General features: G+C 38.0%; 1 protein-coding gene and 1 non-coding gene across 11 annotated transcripts in view; one reads left to right on the forward strand and one right to left on the reverse strand.

The window, feature by feature from the left end:
- CTNNA2 (catenin alpha 2) overlaps nucleotides 1–20,964 on the reverse strand; it is a 1,073,854-nt gene that overhangs the window by 936,900 nt on the left and 115,990 nt on the right. For 8 of the 10 annotated variants that reach the window (XM_073897478.1, XM_073897474.1, XM_073897475.1 and 5 more), the window contains one exon: nucleotides 3,515–3,621. The exons of 1 other annotated variant lie outside the window; for it this stretch is intronic. In XM_073897478.1, coding sequence (XP_073753579.1) covers nucleotides 3,515–3,616 — 102 coding nt within the window. In that variant the 5' untranslated portion in view covers nucleotides 3,617–3,621. Of the gene's footprint in view, nucleotides 1–3,514; nucleotides 3,622–8,325; nucleotides 8,347–20,964 lie in introns of those variants that run through there. One more of the 10 variants, XM_073897479.1, reaches the window with a different exon arrangement.
- LOC112821376 (U6 spliceosomal RNA) lies at nucleotides 15,248–15,350 on the forward strand. The gene has a single exon (XR_003207428.1). It is a non-coding gene; the product is annotated as a U6 spliceosomal RNA (small nuclear RNA).

The following is a 20,964-nucleotide window of genomic DNA, read 5'->3' on the forward strand; positions in this document are numbered from 1 at the left end:
TTTCTCAAGCTATCTACAATGAAAAGCCATATTTTTGTTATTCTAATACATCATAAACCAAAGCACTATAAAATACAACAAAATGAATGATTCAAAAAATTTAAAAGATAAAAAATTCAAGTCTAAAATTACTTGATTCAACATACATAAAATTATTCTGTAAAATGTCATAAAAATTTAAAAGCACTTACTCTCAATTTCTGTGCTTACTGCAGACCAGTAACAAACAATTCATGCATAGGCCTTAGTCTACAGACCATAATCTGAGTAGACAACATACTCCCATATCTAAGAGCCATTCAGGAATAAGTGTTTCTCAAAAGAAATTTTCATAGAGCTAACAAGAATCACAATCAACTGAAAAATGTGCATAAATCTAATGAAACGTTTCAACAATTACATACAAAGATATCCACTTCCTACACCCGAAAACTTGTGAATATGTTATCTTCAATAACAAAGGGATTTTGCAGATGTGATTAGTTTAAAGATCTCAAGAGGGAGAGATTATTTTAGAATATTTGGCTGGCTCCAATGTCATCACAAGGGTACTCATAAGAGAGAAGTCAGAGAGTTAGTCAGAGCAAGAGGTGAGACAGTAGAAGCTGAAGTCAGAGGCAGAGATGTGAAGGTGGTATAATGCTGGCTTTAAGGAAGGATGAAAGCACCACAACCAAGAAATGCAGGTGCATACCAGATGTTGAAAAGGAAAGGAATGCCCTCCTTAAGGAACACAGCCCTACCAACACCTTGATTTTAGGAGTTCTGACCTCTGAAGCTATAGAGTAATAAATTTGTGTTGTTTTAAGCTACTCAGGTTGTGGTAATTTGTTATAGTGGCAATTGGAAACATACAGATTTTAGTTCTCGGGAGTAGGGTGCTGCTATTACAAACACCTAAAAATGTGGAAGTGGCTTTGGAATTGATAACAGGCAGATGTTAGAAAAATTTAAAGAATTTTAATAGAAAAATCCAAGATTGCCTTGCACTGACTGTTAGTAAAAACAGGGATTATAAAGGCCTTGCTTGCAAGGACTCAGAAGGAAGTGAGGAGCAAGGTAGAGAAAGCCTCTTATCATCTGAGAGAATATCTAAATCATTATAAAAAGACTGTAGAAACACAGGTGTTAAAGAGATGCTAGAGAAGGCTCAGAAAAAAATGAAGAACATGTTACTAGGAAATGGAAGAAAGAGTGACAGAAAGCTTGGATGGATTGTGTCTTACAGTTATGTGGAAATCAGAACTGTACAGGATGAACTTGGACATTTAGTCAAGAAGTTTTCCAAGCACAGTGTTGAAGGAGTGCTCTGGTTTCTTCCTCCTGCTTATAGTAAAATGTGAGAAGAAAGAAATAAATTGAGAGAAGAACTGTTAAGCTAAAAGAAACCAGGACTTGATGATTTGGAAAATTCTCAGCCTATGTAAACTGCAAAAGGCACTAAAATTAGAAAACTCACTCTCAGGAAAGTATGCTTTGGAGAGAAAGCCAGTTGTATGTCTAGATAACCTCTGGCTTGTGCCTTGGAAGGACTGAAAGCTCAGAGTATTCAGTCATACAGAGGGCTTCTTTGAAGAAATTAGGCATGTAATTCATGGATGGCTTTGACCAATTCAGCAGAGGCCAGAAATGGAGATGGGATTATCTGGGAATGTTCTGTGAAGTAGCCTCTTTTCTAACAGCATGAATCCTAGAGACAAATGGGAGAACCACAGGTTTCTTAAGAATGTTATATCGGGGGGTGCCTGGGTGGCTCAGTCAGTTAAGCATCTGCCCTCACTCAGGTCATGATCCCAGGCTCCTGGGATGGAGCCCCGTGTCGGGGCCCTCTCCTTCCGGATCGTGTTCTCTCTATCTCTGTTTCTGTCTCTCTCTCAAATAAAGAAAGAAAGAAAGTCTAAAGAAAAAAAAAGAATGTTATATCAGTAGAAACACTGCCAGTTGTTCCCAAGCTTTCCAGTCTAAGGGAATTTGCCCAGCTGGATTTCTAAATTGCTTGAGGAAGAATTGATAATCCTTTTTTCCCTTCCACCTTCTCCCTTTTTAGTGGGAATATCTCTACCTATTTTCTTATGCCTGTGTATCTTATCCCAATGCATTCTGGGAACATATATATATGTTGTTTTCTAGTTTCACAGGTAACAGATGGAGAGGAATTTTGTTCAAGAATGGATTATAACCAGAAACTTACCTACACCTACTTTAGATGATTTAGATGAAAAGATCTGGAATTTAGCTGATGAAATTTTGATGAGATTTTGGACTTGAAATGATTCTATAATAGGTTGAGATTTTGGGGAATCTGGGGATGTGGTGAATGTGTTTCCCATGTAGGAAGGATATGAATTTGGGGGTGGACAGAGGGCAGACTATGTTGAGCTGAATAATGACCCCCAAAGATGTCCATGTCCTAATCCCTGGAAACTGTGAATATGTTATCTTAAATGGCTGTGATTTGGTTAAGGATTTTGAGATTATTCTGGAGTATTTCAGTGGGCCCAATGTAATCAGAAGGTCCTTCTAAGATGGAGGTGTGAGGATAGAAGCAGAGGTCAGAGTCAAGAGAGAGATTTGAAGATGCTACACTTCTGGCTTTGAATATGGAGGACGGGGTAGAAGGCAAGTGGACTTTAGAAGATGCAAAAGACAAGGAAGGACATACACTTTCTGCCAGAGCCTCTACAAGGAACGCAGCTCTGCCAACACCTTGACTTGAGGATTTCTGACCTCCAGAACCATAAGATAATAAATTTGTGATGCTTTAAGACACTAAGTTTGTGGTAATTTGTTATAGCAGCTATAGGAAACCAGTATGAAAAACCAGTAATTGAATTTAAATTTTAAAAAATAATAATGAAAAGAAGGAAACAAAAAAGAAATTTCTACTTAATTTGGCATAATACTTCCCTAAAAATACACCATAAAAATCTTTAATTTTCACATTCCATGTATTTCTGCGTTTAATATAGCAAATAATATGCTTCATAAGATACTAAAAATTAACTTTTAAAACTTAAATTCCCAGAATTTTTTTGTTGTTGTTGACAGTCACCTGTGGAGATATGGCATCTGTGACAACAAAAAAAAATGGAACATTTCATTTTTCCAACATGATAAATTCTCCATTTTAAACTAAAGAAAAGTAATATACTTTGCTCTTAAATAGTCAATACAGTTCTTCCCACTGTGCATTAGCATCTGAAAGTGAGCTAGGAATGGTTTATTTAGACTTGAATTCATTACTACGAATGAGAGCCCCATTTACCAAGTCCCCCTCTTTAATTATCTCATCAACCTAATTTCAAAAATCATATGATGAGTTTTGAAAAAGGTACTTCAAATGTTATTGGGCAATAAAACGGTCCAGAGTTCAGGCAGTAACATATCTTCAGTATTTAGCATTATGGCATGATGTAGTATTCACTCTTAGCAATTTCTAAGTTTTTTGAAGAGTCATGATATAATCACAATAGAAACATATACAAGTAACGAAGTGTTTCAAATCATCCCTTACCTGTGTAACAAGTGGCTCCAAAAGCCTCTCCACTGTTAGTGTCCGGATTTCCAAACTTTTGGGGTCCCATTTTAAAATGATAGGTGAAGTTGCCGAAGTCATGCTCCCTATAGAAACACACATTACTGGTAAGAAATAATGATTAATGAAATAATCGGTTACCTTGGGGGTTCAAAATGAATAAGTCACCAAAACTCAGAACATAATTGAAGATTATATATATCGTTGAAACTCATCAAATTAAAGATGGGGAAATCAGAACCAGAACTATGTGAGGCAGTGATGAGGGAATCACATTAAAAACTGGGAGCTCCTGGGGGCACCTATATATGTTAGACAAACTACTGGGATTCAACTGGCATGGAAATATTTTACTCACTCAATATTTAGTACATACATCCACCTGCCAAATGCTGAGAAAAAGTTGGACCTTGACCCCAAGTAGTTTATGGTTTCAAGGTAGCGAGATCCAAGGTAGGCAACAATTATGCCTCAGTGTGACCCATTCTATGACCAAGGAAAGCAGAGGGCTATGGAAAACCTGAGAAAGGACACCAAAGTCAGTCTGGGAGACCAACCAAGATTTCCAGGAAGCACAGTAAATCCATCATGATACTACATGAGGGACCTACGTCGTAACAAAATCCTAATTTGTTTTCTTCATATCATAACTGACCACTGAGCATATTATACTCCCTGTGGCAGCTGAGTTTCATTCTTTTAAATAGGAAGGACATTTTGCAAACTGAGTGGTGATGGTTCTGAAAATTAGCTTGCTATTTACATGCTCTCTGATTATTCAATACATTTACATTCTAGTCCCATAAAATTAGTGTCTGATACGGTTATTTATTTCATTCTAAAGCAATCCTCTCCTACCTAAGAAACACTGATGTGCAGGTAGCAGCCTCTCACATATCAAGCGCAAAATATGGCCCTGGCCTCAACAGAATAAATCACACATTCTATCAGGGGTGTGTTGCTCAGTGAGAAACTGCTCTTTGCTGAATATATTTCAACAACTAACCACTGGACAAGCAACCTTAGAATGTACAAACTAAATCTGAATCATTTGCTTTAATACCACTATAAATCAAACTGTTCATAGCTGTTCTCTTCTTTTGAGTCAACGTCCGCACTCCATTCTATCTTTATAAATTAATGTAGATGATTATTTCTATTAGAATTAACAGTACAAAGAAGGTCTGTCACAATAGGCGCATGCCTCTTTACTGCACGACTATGGCAAATAAACCCAACAAATTTGCTTTGGGGGGGAAAAAAAGGCAAAGACACAGTGTGCTGGTATTTTACCTCTCTCCAAATGCCATGTTTTAAATAAACCAAGCACAGCGATCCAACCATACAGACAGATTTAGATTTGTGTTCCTTCATAACAACAATAGTTGGCACAGATAAGCTGCCTGTCCTCCAAAAACCTAAAAACACTTTACACATTTCCCATTCACACTACCAACTGCCAAATGGTAGCTCTGACATGCACGGAATTCTGCTACTGGGCAGCACACCTTCTTGTGCTATGGAAGGATGAAAATGCCAGATGTGTTGTGCATGCACACGATACCACTATCCCTACTGCGGCCACATCTACCTAAGTGATCTTGGTCCAGTACCTATGACACAGTTATTGCAAATTTCTGGGAAGGTTCTCTGAAAACCTTTTTCAAGCTCCAATGGAATAAAGAGTAGCAAAATGAATGATGATGTACAAGGAAGTCCTGTAGGGAAGCTGGATAACTAGCAGCGAAGTCATTTTAACACAATAGTGAAAGGCACTGAGACTGTGTAGCGAATTGTCATTGTCACATGAACATGCTTTGCGGATAAGCTGGGGGACCAAGGAAAGCACAAAAAGTCTTTTATGGATGTTCCAGTGCAAAACTGTAAAGAAATGGCATTCAAAATATGCTGAGGTGAGAAACAAAAATGCTAGGACAATCACATCAGAGACGCTAGCATGCATCAGGCAGAAATGGGAAACACTGAACAAAGACCTCAAGCCAACTGTAAGCCAAGAAGCAGAGTTAGCACCTTGAGTCCTAAAGGTCTCATAGTCCTTATAAATCTAGACATGAAAGCATAAGAGTTGCTGGGCAAAACACTTGACTTAATTTATTCTCCTGGGGATTAATCTTTTCAGCCACTTCTTGAGACACAGGTAAGATTCAAAAGCAAAAGGCAAGGAAAGGTTACATGGTATTAATTTGTTGAAGAGGAAAACCTAGTCATAGAAACTTTCAATGGTCTTTTTTCCAGCCATTAAGCTTTTGATATGGTTTGGACTGAAACTAGGAATTCTGTCTCTACCCTAAAATATTTTCATAATTTGGCTTAATATCCAAATTAGCAAGGACCAAGCATGAGGGATATGTACTGCAAAATCTCTAGCTCATAGCCCAAGGTGTTGATATGTAAGATTCTCATTGCATTGCGTGTGAGGAGCATCCTAGCTTCAAGCTAGCTATTGAGCATGAGGAAGAAGAAGGTAAGAAGCTCCTTTGGCTGCACTACCTGAGCCGGTATAATCCTTGCAATCTATTGTTTCTAGAAGAAGAGTTTGTGTCCTGCTACTTGGGACAAACACTTGATTGCTTTCTACTATATGTGCTAGCACTTGTACTAGAAACATTTTCCCCATCAAAGCCCTTAGATTGCATAAACCAGAAAAAAAAAGATTCTATTTTACATTAATGATCATAACCTTAGTCTTCTAGATTCAACTATTGATGATCTTCCCCTTCAATGCTAGTAAGGACAGATGGTGTCAAAAAAGATAAAAATAGTCAAATATCTTCTAGGGCACAGAATTGGGGCAACTGCAGTCAGAAGAAATGACAGTGTGTAACCCCCATGACAAGCATACACAAGATGGCTAACTCACAACTGAGAGTGTCATCCCTGTGCTTTCAATATTTATAAATTCAGAAAAGCAAAGAATACATAAGCTTTGAAGGTAGATCAAATGATTATTAGGTAAATAGTCATCCCCCACTCCATCTCTCACCTCCATGAAAAGAGACTTCCCCACTTCACTGATATTAGGCTTTGGGCAGTGGAATGTTAGGAAATATGATCTGAATAGACCTTTGAAATACGCTTGTGTGGTTAGACTTGTCCTCCTGTGCTACTGTCTCTTGTACATGATGAGAATCAAGTATAGCCCACTGGTCCAAAAAGTAAGAAAGACATACGGAGCAAACCTGAATCCAAGCTGCATCTGGAGTCCAAACCAGCTGAGCCAAGCCTGGTCAGACAGCTCCCAATCAAACCACAGAAACAGGATCAAGAATTAAATGCTTGCTATGGTATATCACTGAGATTTTGTCATTAACTATTATTCGACAATAGCTAACAGAATGATAGCAAACAGACTTTTGCTTGAATCGAAGCCCCATAATTTATCAACAATGTGATGTTGTCCAAATTAAGTAACTTGGTAATTCTTCCTGACTCTCAGTTTCCTCAAATGAAAAACCAGGATAAGTGTTTTATAGGGTTATTGTGAAGATTAAATAATTTAGTAGATAGAAAACATTTCTGGAAATATTACTACTGTTTTTATTCTCTAAACTTTATTATTCTGGCAATTTTTTTTTTTTTATCTCTAGGAGGAATAGGGAAACACCCACTAAAAATAAAGATCCAGATTGACACTCCTCTGAGTGGAACAACCAAATTGACTCAAATGAGAAAACCAGAGAACAAATCAAGCGTTTAGTCACACACACCTGCCTTCCATCTTTCCAAGGATGGAATGACACATTGTCTCAAATCCACACTACATATCTGTACAATTAATGTAGTCTGTTTTGCCCCCAAAAGAGATTCTATGTAAAGCAAATACATTTTTTCAATGCTTTAAACTCAAAGGAAAAAAAAAACACATTTATTTTACTTGCTTTTGGTAAGGAGACTTAGAACATTGACTGGACACAGTGTAAGAATAAAAAAACAGGCATTGTAACAAAAGACAGCAAAGTTGTCTTCTTCCATACATCATGATTTTATAAGCCCAAGAATGAGCTCTTAGAAATTTATTTAATCTCTGAGAAGATTTTCTTCTTGAAAAGTATCTAAATATCAAACTGTGTATCAATGAAAGGTGCCAACATGGTCTGTAGGGTAGTATCTTACATATCAGACTCTCTCCATGGGGGTAAAGAAGAATCATGGACCAGGATGCTAGCAACCATCTGCCACTCACAACAGACAAAGCAAAACCTGACAAAAAGAAAAGTCAGAGTAAAACGAGGTCACTTATAAACAGCCAAGGGTCAAGTGCCTTGTTTCCTTGGACTGTGTCCTGATAGAAAATTCCTCAAGGTCACCTATTCCAGGGAATGTGCCTTCATATGACAAATATGTTAATGGAGTTTATAATTCACCACAGAGATTTCCCTTTCCAGGCATTCCTGGAAAATGTCTTTTGAACTCTCTGCCTCACCTTCCCAAGTCCTCACCATGCCTTCCACTATTCTTTTGCAAAGCAGTCCAGGATGCTTTCCAGTTGCCTGGGAGGCCACCCAAACCTGCCTTCCCTCCATAGGGCTCCAGCGTCAGATTCTCTTCACAAATCTTTCTCTTCACCAACACTAAGCACCACTGCCAAAAAACTCTGTGAGGCTTTATTCGATGATAAGCTAGCTTTAGTTGACAGGCAAATTCAGAAGAAGTTAATGACTAATAGTGGGGTTTATTCACCTATTCCACACCTATGCTATTGAGTCAATTACTTAACCTAAGCTTCAGTTCCATTGCTGTAAAATAAGGATGGTAATACTCTGACATACTTCATGAATTTGTTCTGGAAATCAACCAAATAATTGCATATGCAAAAAGTGCTGGTTTTACTTCTTTGCATGTTGTCTGTGTAAGTGTCCAGTTCAAGACGTCCATTGAGGTGGGGACCCATGGAGATCCTGTAAGGCAAGATGGTTATAAACAAAGCTTTGTTAAGAAAGTAAAATATATTTTGTAAAAAAAGAAAGTAAAATTATGAAAAGGAGATAATTTTCTAAATTTCTTCAGCATTTAAAGAATCAAGCCTAGCAGGCCCCTGAGTGTCTCAGTTGTTAAGCATCTGCCTTCGGCTCAGGTCATGATCCCAGGGTTCCCAGGATCGAGCCCCGCATCGGGCTCCCTGCTCAGCTGGAAGCCTGTTTCTCCCTTTCTCACTCCCCCTGCTTGTGTTCCCTCTCTCGCTGTGTCTCTCTCTGTCAAATAAATAAATAAAATCTTCAAAAAGAAAAAAAAAGAATCAAGCATAGAAACACTGAATCATAATGTTACTTTCATGAGTAATAACAATACTGGCTAATGACCTCGCATTATCATTATCACCCATTTATACCTAGGGAAACAGAGGTATAAAATAGTTAAGAAACTTATCCAAGGTCACAAAATTTGTACCTAAATTGCCTGGATTTAGCATCTGTGCTTACAACTACTATGTCTTACTGCTTCTAAAGAATTCCTAGGATAAGTTTAATGCCAGCACCACTATCGGACTTCTGAACTAGGGAGGAAGATGGAATATGGACAGAAATGGAAAAACCTAGGAGCTAGCCTCTCCGGAGGACAGGGAAGAAGAGGGACAAAAAGAATGCTACATAAGGAGACCCAAAAGGCAGGTGCCCTGACCCACATGTGGAGCCCACAGGACGTGTAGCTGCACTTTCCATTGAGACAAAGCTGGTCCTGAGTTCGGTTTCCTCCAGATACCTTTGGTTCCTTGAGGCAAGAATGGGATGAACACAATGAGGCTGGCCCAGCTAGTAAGCAACATAACACCCTGGCAAAGCCAAGAGAGAGACCCTGCGATGAGTCATACCCAGTAAACAGAATTTTAACCCCCATGACCTTGGTCTCCTTGTGTTCCGCTTGTGAACAGGTTACATTACATGATCAAGGGGACTCTGCTGATATAATTAAGGTCACTAATCACTGGATCTTAAAATAGGGAGATGATCCTGTATTTATTTAAGTGGGCCCAATGTAAAGCTGAGCCCTTAAAAACAGCATTCTCCTGGCAATGGGTAGACAACGAAGTCACAGAGATGTAGCAGACCAGAATGTAGGTGAAGCAGGTGGGGCAGAAGAGGATGGCAGAGGACTCAACCCACTGTTGCTAGACGCAGCCATAGAGAAAACAGGAAGAGGAATATGGGTAGATTTTGAGAGCCAGGAGCTAAGAGTGGGCTCTGGCTGAAAGCCAGCAAAGAAATGAGACCTCAGTACTACAGCCACCAGGTAATTGAATTTGGCCAAAACCCTGAATAAGATTTGAAGTGAATTCTTCCCCAGCACCTCCAATAAGGAACACAGCCCTTCAACACCTTGGTTTCAGTCTTGTGAGATGCTAAGCAGAGGACCCAGCCAAGTCCACCTGGGCTTCTATCCTTCGGAGACTATGAGATAATAAATTTGTGTTGTTTTCAGCTGTTATGTTTGTGGTAAGTTTTTATGGCAGCAATAGGTGGCTCTCAGATTTGTGTGTGATCACAATTACCTGGAGGGTATGCTCGTACACAAACTGCTGGGACCTATCCAGAGAGTTTGAGATTCATCAGGTCTGGGGCGGGACTAAATTTGCATTTGGGGGGTGTGCATTTTTTTTTTAAGATTTTAAAAGACACAGCGAGAGAGGGAACACAAGCAGGGGGAGTGGGAGAGAGAGAAGCAGGCTTCCTGCTGAGCAGGGAGTCCGCGATGCAGGGCTTGATCCGAGGACCCCAGGATCATGACCTGAGCTGAAGGCAAACGCTTATCGACTGAGCCACCCAGGCGCCCCAGTAAGTCCATACTTCTTAACAAAACATTTAACAAAAGAAATGCTATGGAACAAAAATATCATTCTGATGATTTCAAAAGGCTATAATAACACCCATGTCTAAGCATAAATGCCTACTAAAAGATACCTTAACATTTTTTGAAAATACTATTATATTCTCTTCAGAGCCTGTTGTTTCTTCTACCCAAATAAACAAAACTTCACCAAAAAACAATATATGAAGAAAGCTCCACAGTCTCAAGACTTTCAGAATGACAAGTTTAGACTAATAATATATAGCCTATAGCCTGCTGATTGAAAAAAAAAAAAATAACCATGCCCATATCTTACTGAAATGGGTTTTTATATGTACAAAAGCATACTCATAAAATTTTAAAACTATGTGCCAACTTAATAGAAATTCACTACTCCTGGAGTATGCTAATAGAAAGTCAGTACTTTGAAATTTAAAATGAAAACTCGTATCTGTCAAATTCATTTCCTTATTTTGACTGCATTCATAGTCTCATCATTTAAATTCATTGTGGAGCAAAAAGAAACTCAATCTACTCCTAAATTATGGCTTGTTTTCCATTTGGGTGTAAAAATATGTGACATGCAGGTAGGCACTTACTCTGTATGCTCTGTTGGATTTCCAAAGTCCCAACAAGGATTAAGTTTTTCTAAACAAAATACACTTGACCAAAGGGAAACATTTTTCTACCTATTATCATTCAGCAATGATATAATTCAGATTTGGGAAGTAGATTCCAAACACTGAGAATAAGACTATTAATATTTTAGATATTTTGAGGAAGTATCTTTATACAGTCCAGAAATAACTTCAAATTATTTAATAGAAACACAGCTTCTTTGGCAATTAGTTTATTCTATGTCCTTCTAACCTCCTGTAAATTAGAATTCCATATGCAACGATTATATAACTCTTTATCTTCGCCAGAATCTCAACATTTCATATTCAGACTACAGCAAAATAACCACCAAACTGCTCTTTTTATCTTCAGTCACTTTAATATATAATTCAGTCCAAACTAATCATCTGATACACTTCTTTTCTAAGAGACCAAAATGACTGCTTCATTCTCTTCCCCAAGAATTTGCAAAGTCTTCCTTGTGGCATGGCTTGGCACTCCCACTTTCTGACCACGGTCTATTGGACCTTATTTCTTTAACAAAAATCTGTTTCCATCAGGTTTGGACCACATTATAACACCTGGTTCGTGCTACTTCCCAAAGCCCCCACCTCTTTCTCATCATCCAGCATACAAATAATGACAACCTCCCACTTCATTTTTTCCCAAACCCCTAAACTGCTACTGGGTTTGCAGTCAGTAACAGAAGAGCTTACTGTTTTCTAAAGTGGCTCATTGTTTAAAAATGGACATTAGTTTTTACATCATGCACTTGGTTATAAACTCATTAGGGCACAAATCAAGTTTTTTACTTCTTCCCTTTTTTTATTTAATTAATTTATTTTTAGAGAGAGAGAGAATGAATAGGAGGGGCAGAGGGAGAGGGAGAGAGAATCCTGAGCAGACTCCATGCTGAGCAGAGTCCAAAGTGAAGCTCGATCCCAGAACCCTGAGATCAAAATCTGAGCTGAAACTAAGAGTCAGATGCTTAACCGACCTTTCCACCCAGATGCCCCTTACTTCTTTTCTATCATCTGTAGAATAAGTAGGGTGTTAGGTCTATGGCCTTCAAAAATGTTTGATTAGGTATGCACATATAAGAATCAGATAAGTATCTTTTTTCCTTTTTTTTCAAATTTTTATCTTTTTTTTATCTTTTCAATAGTGGAGTCCATTTCCTAGATAGCAATAGATTTAAAAATATCTTTTAGACACAGTTTTATAGAGATATTCTTTGCTCAGTACTTACTAGCAACCTAAAACAAGAAAGATTTTGGTATTGTTTAGAAAACATAATTTATATTCAGGATTCTCTTACTTTACATATTTAAAAATATATAGTTTCAGTGCTTATTTTAACTATATCACTAGTTTTTAGTTATTATGTTTTAAAACTGGGTTTCATTTTTGTTTAGGAAAAATCTTGGGGCTTCCTTCATCAAACTAGTGAGGTCTGCTTTGATATTTCATTCACTGCCAAGTTCCACTGGAGGAATTTTTTGCAAAGGACTATACAAGCTCTACAGATGGGACCACAATATCTTTTAGGAAGTCTTTCTTCTCTTCACCAACCCAAACTACCTTTTGCCCCCAAGGCCCTATGACTTGGCCTTTTTCTGAATTCCATTGTATCCCATCTAATTAGAATGACTACTACACAATATTTAATTTGAATACAAATTGCCTGTGGTGTTGTCTATTTGTTTTATATAAGCTTTTGTCCTCTCTAATACATTCAGGGACAGGGACTCTGCCCTTTCCATAATGATTAACACAGTGTTGGTTATTTAGGCAAAATGTTATGAGGATTCATAGACTTGATTCTTTGCCAACTTCAAGTCTCACAATCACACCCGAAAGATGACTATACCTAAATTATAATACTAATACTCTTATGCAGGGTTTTTCGACTGAGAACACATCACTTTCGATGCCACTTGTCTGAAAGCAAAGTGTTTCAGACCTGCTTAATGCTCACTGGTGAGGTAAGAATTGCTCCACCTCATCAGATTGCAAAAAGAGAAACCGTTCTTTAAGGGAGGAGTGCTCAGAGATGAGCTCAGCTGAGGATGAGCATCTCTAAGACCATTATCTTCCATTTCAACAGGGCACTTAGATCAGGTGATAGAGAGGTAACCAACAGCACCTCTAAATTTTGTACATACCAATGGATTAATATTGAATAGTCTGGGCAGCAGAAAAATGGGGAAATAATCAGTCCCTTTTTGATCTGCTGCCAGAAAAGTGCTCAAAACAAAAATGCGCCAGATTATGAAAAAGCATCCAGCAACTCAAGGATAGTCAAGAAAACAAAGTAATCATAATATTAAGATATGATATAAAAAAATAAATGCAGGTAAGAGCTTAGGTAAGAGCTATTTTAAATTAAGTGATTATAAGAATACTTGATTAGTACTCAAGGACTTGTATTTTTTAAGTAAGCTCTAGTGAGTTACTACATTTTATTTTAAAAGTCAAAGTTAAATCTGTACACGTGCTGGTGAGTTAATAAGGAATTAAGTTGCAGGAACTCAGAAATTAGCGAAGCCTTCTACCCCCCCCCACCTCTTTCAGTCTCCCAAGCGGAAGTGGCTTATTCACCAGGTCTAATGTAAACAGAGTGCTGTGCATCCAGTGGGAACTGTCAAAAATGGGAGATAATTCTTCTTCATTGTTATCCTTGCCCCTTTCTATTGAACTGTCAGTCTTGAAAAGTCATAACACATACAACAATCATATTTGCTTAGAATTCTTTTGTAGCAAGGTTTGATAGCTGAGCACCTGTGGTATTCAGCATATATGCCCCCTGATAAATCACCTTGTTACACTTGTTGATAAAATCATATGTGAAAAACAGATACAATAAACCAAACTTCTGGTCAGAAGCATAACTATGTGCTTACAAACCAAAAAATACCTCAGGTGATATGTTTTTGTAAATACAGAAATAAAATGTACAATGGCATTTAGGAAATGCATATGGGTTTCTGTTAAGTCTGCACATAGCAAGGTAGTTCTTCCCATTTAGTTCCTAATTTCACAATAGCAAAGATTTCATTGAAAACTCCTGGCCACTGGCCAAAGTTTATTATCATTATTTATAGTTTTATGTTCCGATCATCAAATCCTGGTGTGCTGGGCTGAACGGGAGCCCCTGATCACTGGGAGAGACAAGATGTGTGCAAGAGAGCAACATGTGAGGTCACCAGGACATGCTGAACACCTACACTGAGCAGCTGTAATTCAGGTACTTCACATATACCACTTTACACTGTCTCAGTGCTCTGAGGTCAGTATGATCACATCCCCATTTTACAGATAAGGGCACTAAAGCACAAGATGTTCAGTCATCTTCCCAAGGTTAATAGAATTTTAACCAAGATTTGTTCCAAATCTGTGGGGTTTTTTTTTTCCCAACATGCAATGCAACTTCCCTAGGTTCAATACTTTACTTTTCAGGTAGTTAAGTCTCAGGGGGCAGACAAGTTAAGAAAATATATCTTCAAGTAGCTTCCCAGAAATATAGGGATAATAAATCCCAAATAGATTATAAAAGGTAACTAAAACATTTGGGGGATGTTCCTGACCTTTCAGTTTGTCAGAGAAAATGAGACCATTCTAACATTCATCTCTTGGCACCACTCTCAGGATACAAGTGAACTGATGATGGATCTGGTCCAATATGGCAGTTCTCTGTTTCATGCATGACCCCAAAGTCTTCAGCAAATAACTGAATACATGTGAGTATAAGCCATTTCATTCTAAGGTGACCAGAATCACCTCAGGTAACCATCTGCAAGCTATTCAACATCTTTTTCCACTCTCATCTCCTTCCCAATTGCCTAATAAGGCAATTGTAAGGCCTAATTGCCTTATAATAATAAGATGGGGCCTGTTTCCACCTTCCTACCTACATCTCATCTTTTCCTGCCTTCTAAGGCATCAATCACTCCATGAATCACAACCTCTCCTTTGTATCCTCAATTTATCCCCCTTTTCTGGTTCCTTCAAGTCAGTGAAAAGTCTTACCCAAGCAAAAAACAAAAACAAAACCCCCCTCAAGCCAGAAATCAAACAAACTCCATCCCCTTCCTCTCCTGGCATTCTGTACTTCCTGTCCCTTTACAGCCTGGCTTCTGGAAAGGGTGGTCTAGGATGCTTTTTCCGTTTTCTCACTACCTACCCATTCCCCGTCCCACAACAATCTGGCTACTGCCCTCACCATTCCACTGAAATTAGCCTTGCAAAGTTACAAATGATCTTCTAGTTGCTTAATTCAATGGACAACATGTGCTTCTCCAGCTTATATACTAAAATTGGAAAGATGTGGAGAAGATTATCATGGTCTCTGGGCAAGAATGATAAGCAAATTCATGCAGTGCTTCATATTTTTATAGTAGGAACTCATTTTGTTATATATAGACATATCTGGATATAGAGAATATATTTGCATATAGAAAAAGTCTGGAAAGATATACATCAAAATTTTAGCAGTAGTTATGCTCAGCGATGAGATTTAGGGCAATTCTTAAATTATACATAATTTATATATATGTATATGTTTTCACCATATATATGTGTGTATATATACATATATATTTCAACTTATATAATGATTACATATTTCTTATCTAAATAAAAATAAATATATCACCTCAAAAGATCTAGTGATCCCTTTTCAGTTCTTACCTATTGGACCTCTCAGCAGTATTTAATAGGATTATTACTCTTCTCTTTCCTTGGCTTCAAGAACACCACTCTCCCCTGCTCTTTCTCTACCCTCTTGGCATTTTGTTCTTAGTCTCTCCCTTTTCTACACACAGTCTCTGGGTGGCCTCATTCATGTCAGTGGCTTACATGATGCTGAAAACTCCCAACTCTATTTCTCTAGCTCAGGATTCTTGCCTGAGTTCCAGCCTCCTATATGCAATCAATTACTAGGTTTCCAGACACTTCAAAGTGAACTCATTCTCCCCCTGCCAAATTGGTCCAACTCCTATAGTCATATGTCAGTGAACAGAACCACCATCTATCAAGCCCTGTCAAAAATGGAGAAGTCATTTTTTATTCCTTTCCTTTTTCTTACCTCCTGTATCTAAAAGCTCAAGTCTAAAATAGTTCTATCTCCCATATTTCACAAACATCACTTCTTTTTTCCTCTATCCCCACTGTCTTAATCAAGGCTCTCATCATTTCTTCTTTAGGTCACTGAAACAGCCTCTTGACTATCACATTGTCCTTAGTCTTAGCCCCCTTGAATCCCTTCTCGGTTCTTCAGCCTTTGTGGTTTTTCCAAAATATATTTTCCAAAATATAAATTACATCATGTCACTCTGGGTTGAAAAGCCTGTGATGACTCCCATTGTCTAAGGATAAAGTTCCAGTTATACTTATTGTCCTCCAGTATAGACTTATTACTCAGCATCCATCTTCAGTCTTTCTGAACTCTAGACTTGAACTGCTAGCTATTCTCCAAACATTCCATATTCTCTGATACCTCTAAGCCTTCGCTCATGTCACCCCATCTGCAAAAAACTCTTTCCCTGTTTTCTTAACTTGATTTAGTCTCAGTTATCCTTTGAGACTCAACTCAGGGTTCATTTCTTGATGTGCTCAGACCCACACTTGCTCTCAGAGTACATTTGCTTCTCTCTACTGGGCTATAAATCACACTCTACTTAATTGTTCACTCATTTGTCTCTTTCACAGTAGAATGTTTAGCTCCTTGAGGCAAGGATTGTGAATTTAGTATTTTTTTTAATATACGCATAAGTAAATGATTGGCATACAAAAGGCAACCACTTCCCAGCTGATGTGATGAGAAGGAAATACAAAACAAGGTCTCTTGAACAAATTTACCCATGAGATACTATAGTGTCATTCTTCAAAAGTCACTAAAGTAAACATAAGTACATCTAATGGTATTTGTTCAACCCCTATACTGACAGCTTAAAGAGCTCAAAATTCAGGAAGAGCTCCAGGAAAAAAATTCAGAACTTGAATTACAGCCATTCTTACTGACAAGCATAAGGTCTTTTAAGCTGGCACTTTGCTTCAGGAATGCCATGATGTAATGCAAGGAACACAGCACACAAGTGAGAAAAAACAGTTTCTAGTTATATTTTTACTTTCCAGCCACCCAAATGATTCTCTTGGCAAATCACCTGCTTCATCTGAAATTATAGGGCAGCACCTTCACAGGCCTGAAAGAACCAGATGGTCTTCTGTATTCCCTTTAGCACTAAAATAAATAATTATAACATTTCCATGAGAATGCTTTTCAATGTTTCAGCTCTTATAATACAAACAAGATTATCTACTAACTATATATGATTATTGGGGGGCTTATTTAAGTTAAGAAGTCCCTTAAGGACTACCAAGTAAGCTTTTTAACTAAATTTAAATACCGTGTTTCTCACACTGGTATTACTGATCTCACAACAGGACAGCATGGCTTTATACTGGCTCTTCAATACGGGGGAGAAATTATCTGTCATCAATGGACCTTGGTCCACACTCCTCCCTCTCCTCTGACCAAAGACAGGCAAGCACAAAATGCTCCTTTGACTAGATGGGAAACAGAGGAAAACAAATGGCCTCTCAAGTAACACTGAAGACAGAATTATATTTAAAATAGAAGATAATTAATATGGAAAATACCACATCTCACAGATATCTTCCTCCACTAACCCCCTCAAAGCCTACTGCTCTTTCTCTTAAACACAATCTCAATTCATTCAAATTATCATGTATCCACAGGTTTGTGTTAGGTCTGGATCTTTCTCCAGCCCAGGAAAGAGAATTATAATTATCCCATAACAAATATGTGAAGATCCAAGTTAGCCGGGGACTTCTGGGAAAAGTCTTCCTGGAGAATAGGCAGATATGTTATTCCCCCCGTCCACTATTATAACTACACATGACACTATTGCATCCATTTGTGACAATGAGGGGAGATAATAACAACAGCTGAGGATACAAAGAGGAAGAAGGAAGGTACTTTGGTCTTTTATGACAGTAATACATTCAATTAACCAAGACTGAAACCATCCTGTCTTTGAAATAGTAGATATGATTTGATATTATTTGCAGCCAAAATCCTTCTGATGGATAAAATACTACTGATTATTTCAAAAAAGCTCTCCTTGTGTTGAAATCCGTGGACTTGCCCTACAAATGAAGGGGATGGCAAACTATAACTGGCAGGCTAAATCTGCCCGTGAACTACTTTTGTAAATAAAGCTTTATTGGAACACAGCCACTCTTTTTTTGATTGTCTGTGGTTGCTTTCCTGCTGTAACAGCCGAGCTGAGTAGTTTTAACAGAGACCACATAGCCCACAAAACTGAAAATATTTAGTATCTGGCTCATCACAGAAAAAAGTTTTCCAGCCCCTGTTCTATACCAGCAGATCTCAGCTAGGAGCTGTATCACTGAGAAATATTTTCCAGGGGCCATTCTGGATGTCCTGATCATCCTGAAGTTCTACAGAACCAAGGTTTAATGCTGTGCAATGTTAAAGTTCTACACAACAAAGGATACCCCCACCCAAAATGCCAAGAGTGATCTTGTTGAGAAATACTACTCATATTCACTATGATAACCCTTAACTGTGTGCCATACCTTAGGCCACATGAATTGGATTTTACATTGCACCTACCACCACAAGTTCGAAGGATTCACCTCCATAGGTGAACAGCAAACCAAAAGCATAGTAGTGAACACACTATTGATTCTCATTAGACATTTATTGATTAATTAGAGAAAATATATTTATCATTACTTTGGGGCTATTTTTTTAAATTAGAATTTTCTGTTTTGGAAAACTGCTTAAATGCACACACAACAGTCTAAGTTTTGTTCTAAACTACAAATTGGCTCTGCACACAATTTTTATTTAGGCATATTTTATTTTATACTCATGAATTTTTAAGTGCTTTCTACTTTCAATTTTACAGAGTGATTATAATTTCTTTGGAGTTCCTTTTATATTAAGCAGTTTTTTAATACATAATGATAATCATTTTAATTCCTGCTTTAATAAAAAGGCCTTAAAATATTTTATTGAAAGGAACTAAATTAGCCTCGCTCTAGTATAGAGATCTAAACTTGAAAGAAAAACATGTGCATCTGAAACCACTGTAATTGTTTCACAATCAAGAAATATATAACCTTGGGGAGCCTGGGGTGGCTCAGTCGGTTAAGCGTCTGCCTTCGGTTCAGGTCATGATCCCAGGATCCTGGGATCAAGCCCTGCATTGGGCTCCCTGCTTGGCAGGAAGCCTGCTTCTCCCTCTCCCGCTCCCCCTGCTTGTGTTCCCTCTCTCACTGTCTCACTCTCTGTCAAATAAATAAATAAATAAAATCTTTAAAAAAAAAAGAAATATATAACCTTAACTATATAGTCAGCTGAAACATGAAAATTATATGGGTTTTAAATTCCGTAAATTGCATTCATAAAAAACAATTCACAGGATATAAAACAAATCTATCCTCAGTGGCACACACTGCAGTTTCTATAAATCATAATTCACCAAAAATTGTTATTTCAATGAAGAGACTGCAAAACTAACAAGTATTTGGAAAACCAGACTCTGTACTGCTTCTGTAAAACCAGGAGGATGAAGAAGTGGCTCAGACCTTTAGAAAATAACCAAATAGCACTTCAACTTTTCTTGTTCGAGCCAACTGTTATTTTTTTTTTCCACTTTACAGAGTAGATAAGGAAGTAAGAGGGAGGCATTAAGGTGCTCTAAACTTCATATGTGACAAATAGTATTCCAGTTTATTAAATCCTCTCATGTTCTTTGAGAGTTAGGATTTCTTGCATATTTATAAAACAAAACCACCTAAAGCTCTCCTCAATATTCAATAAAAACGTGCCACTAACTCCTCTACTATCTATAATGGTTGCATTGCATATAGGAGACTGATCTGCTATGTAACAAGCCCCTGGTAATAATAGCAAATATTGCTAATGTACCACTGACTGGGAGACACGCAGTGGTTCTGAGACACTGAACAGTGGGAAAGTCGTTTCAGCTTGAACCCCAAGTATGAATGACCCCACCCACACAAACAGTGTAAAATACTCCTCTCATGGGTGTACAGGACACCGATTCTAACAAGTATGTAGCTGGCAGACAGAATACACACAGGACTATACACCGAGATAAACAAAGCTATTTGGTGGAACAGAAAGACAAAAGCAAAATTAGGAGTTGACATATAAGGCAAATAGCATTATGAGCATAGCATATGGGAAGAAAGGCAAATCTCCAAAATGAATATGCTCATAGGGAATGCTGAGAAAATACACCAGAGAAATTCGGGGCCCTGACAAAATGCAACAGAAAAAAAGCAAAAAACAAAAAAACAAAAAAAACCTACCATGGGACAAAAGAGGATCCTACAACCTAGATGAAAAGAACACAACGAGAAACACACCTCCTGCACAATGAAGGGTTTTAATCAGTTTTCAGGGAAGAAGTAGAAATTGTTATCCAAGTATACTATAGATGACTCATACTTTGTTATCTATTGATGTGTACAGTAAAATGTACATAATTCTCAGTTTAGAGACAAACTCAGCCACTCCCCTGCCCAACTACACACACAAAAAATATTTGGTGGGGCGCCTGGGTGGCTCTTCGGTTAAACATCCGACTCTTGGTTTCAGTTCAGGTCATGATCTCAGTGTCATGGAATCAAGCCCTGAGTGGGGCTCTGTGTTCAGCAGGGAGTCTGCTTGAGATTCTGTCTCTTTCTCTTCCCCTCCCCCGCCAACTCTTGCATGTGTGCTCTCTAAAATAAATAAATAAATCTTAAAAAAAAAATACTGGGTTCTAGGAAAAAAGTTGAAGGCTAACTCACATAGCATTGTTCAATATGTATGTACCTAGGACCAGTGGCCCCTATGTCATCACTACTGCCAAGTCTCTAATACCCCAAAGGGTCGAAAGTTGGGTAAGCAACACCACTTTTGAACTAGACTTTGAATTATACAA

The sequence above is a fragment of the Callorhinus ursinus genome, unplaced genomic scaffold (genome assembly GCF_003265705.2).
Source record: "Callorhinus ursinus isolate GAN/ISIS: 27379988/994484 unplaced genomic scaffold, GSC_fseal_2.0 scaffold10, whole genome shotgun sequence".
NCBI lineage: Eukaryota > Metazoa > Chordata > Mammalia > Carnivora > Otariidae > Callorhinus > Callorhinus ursinus.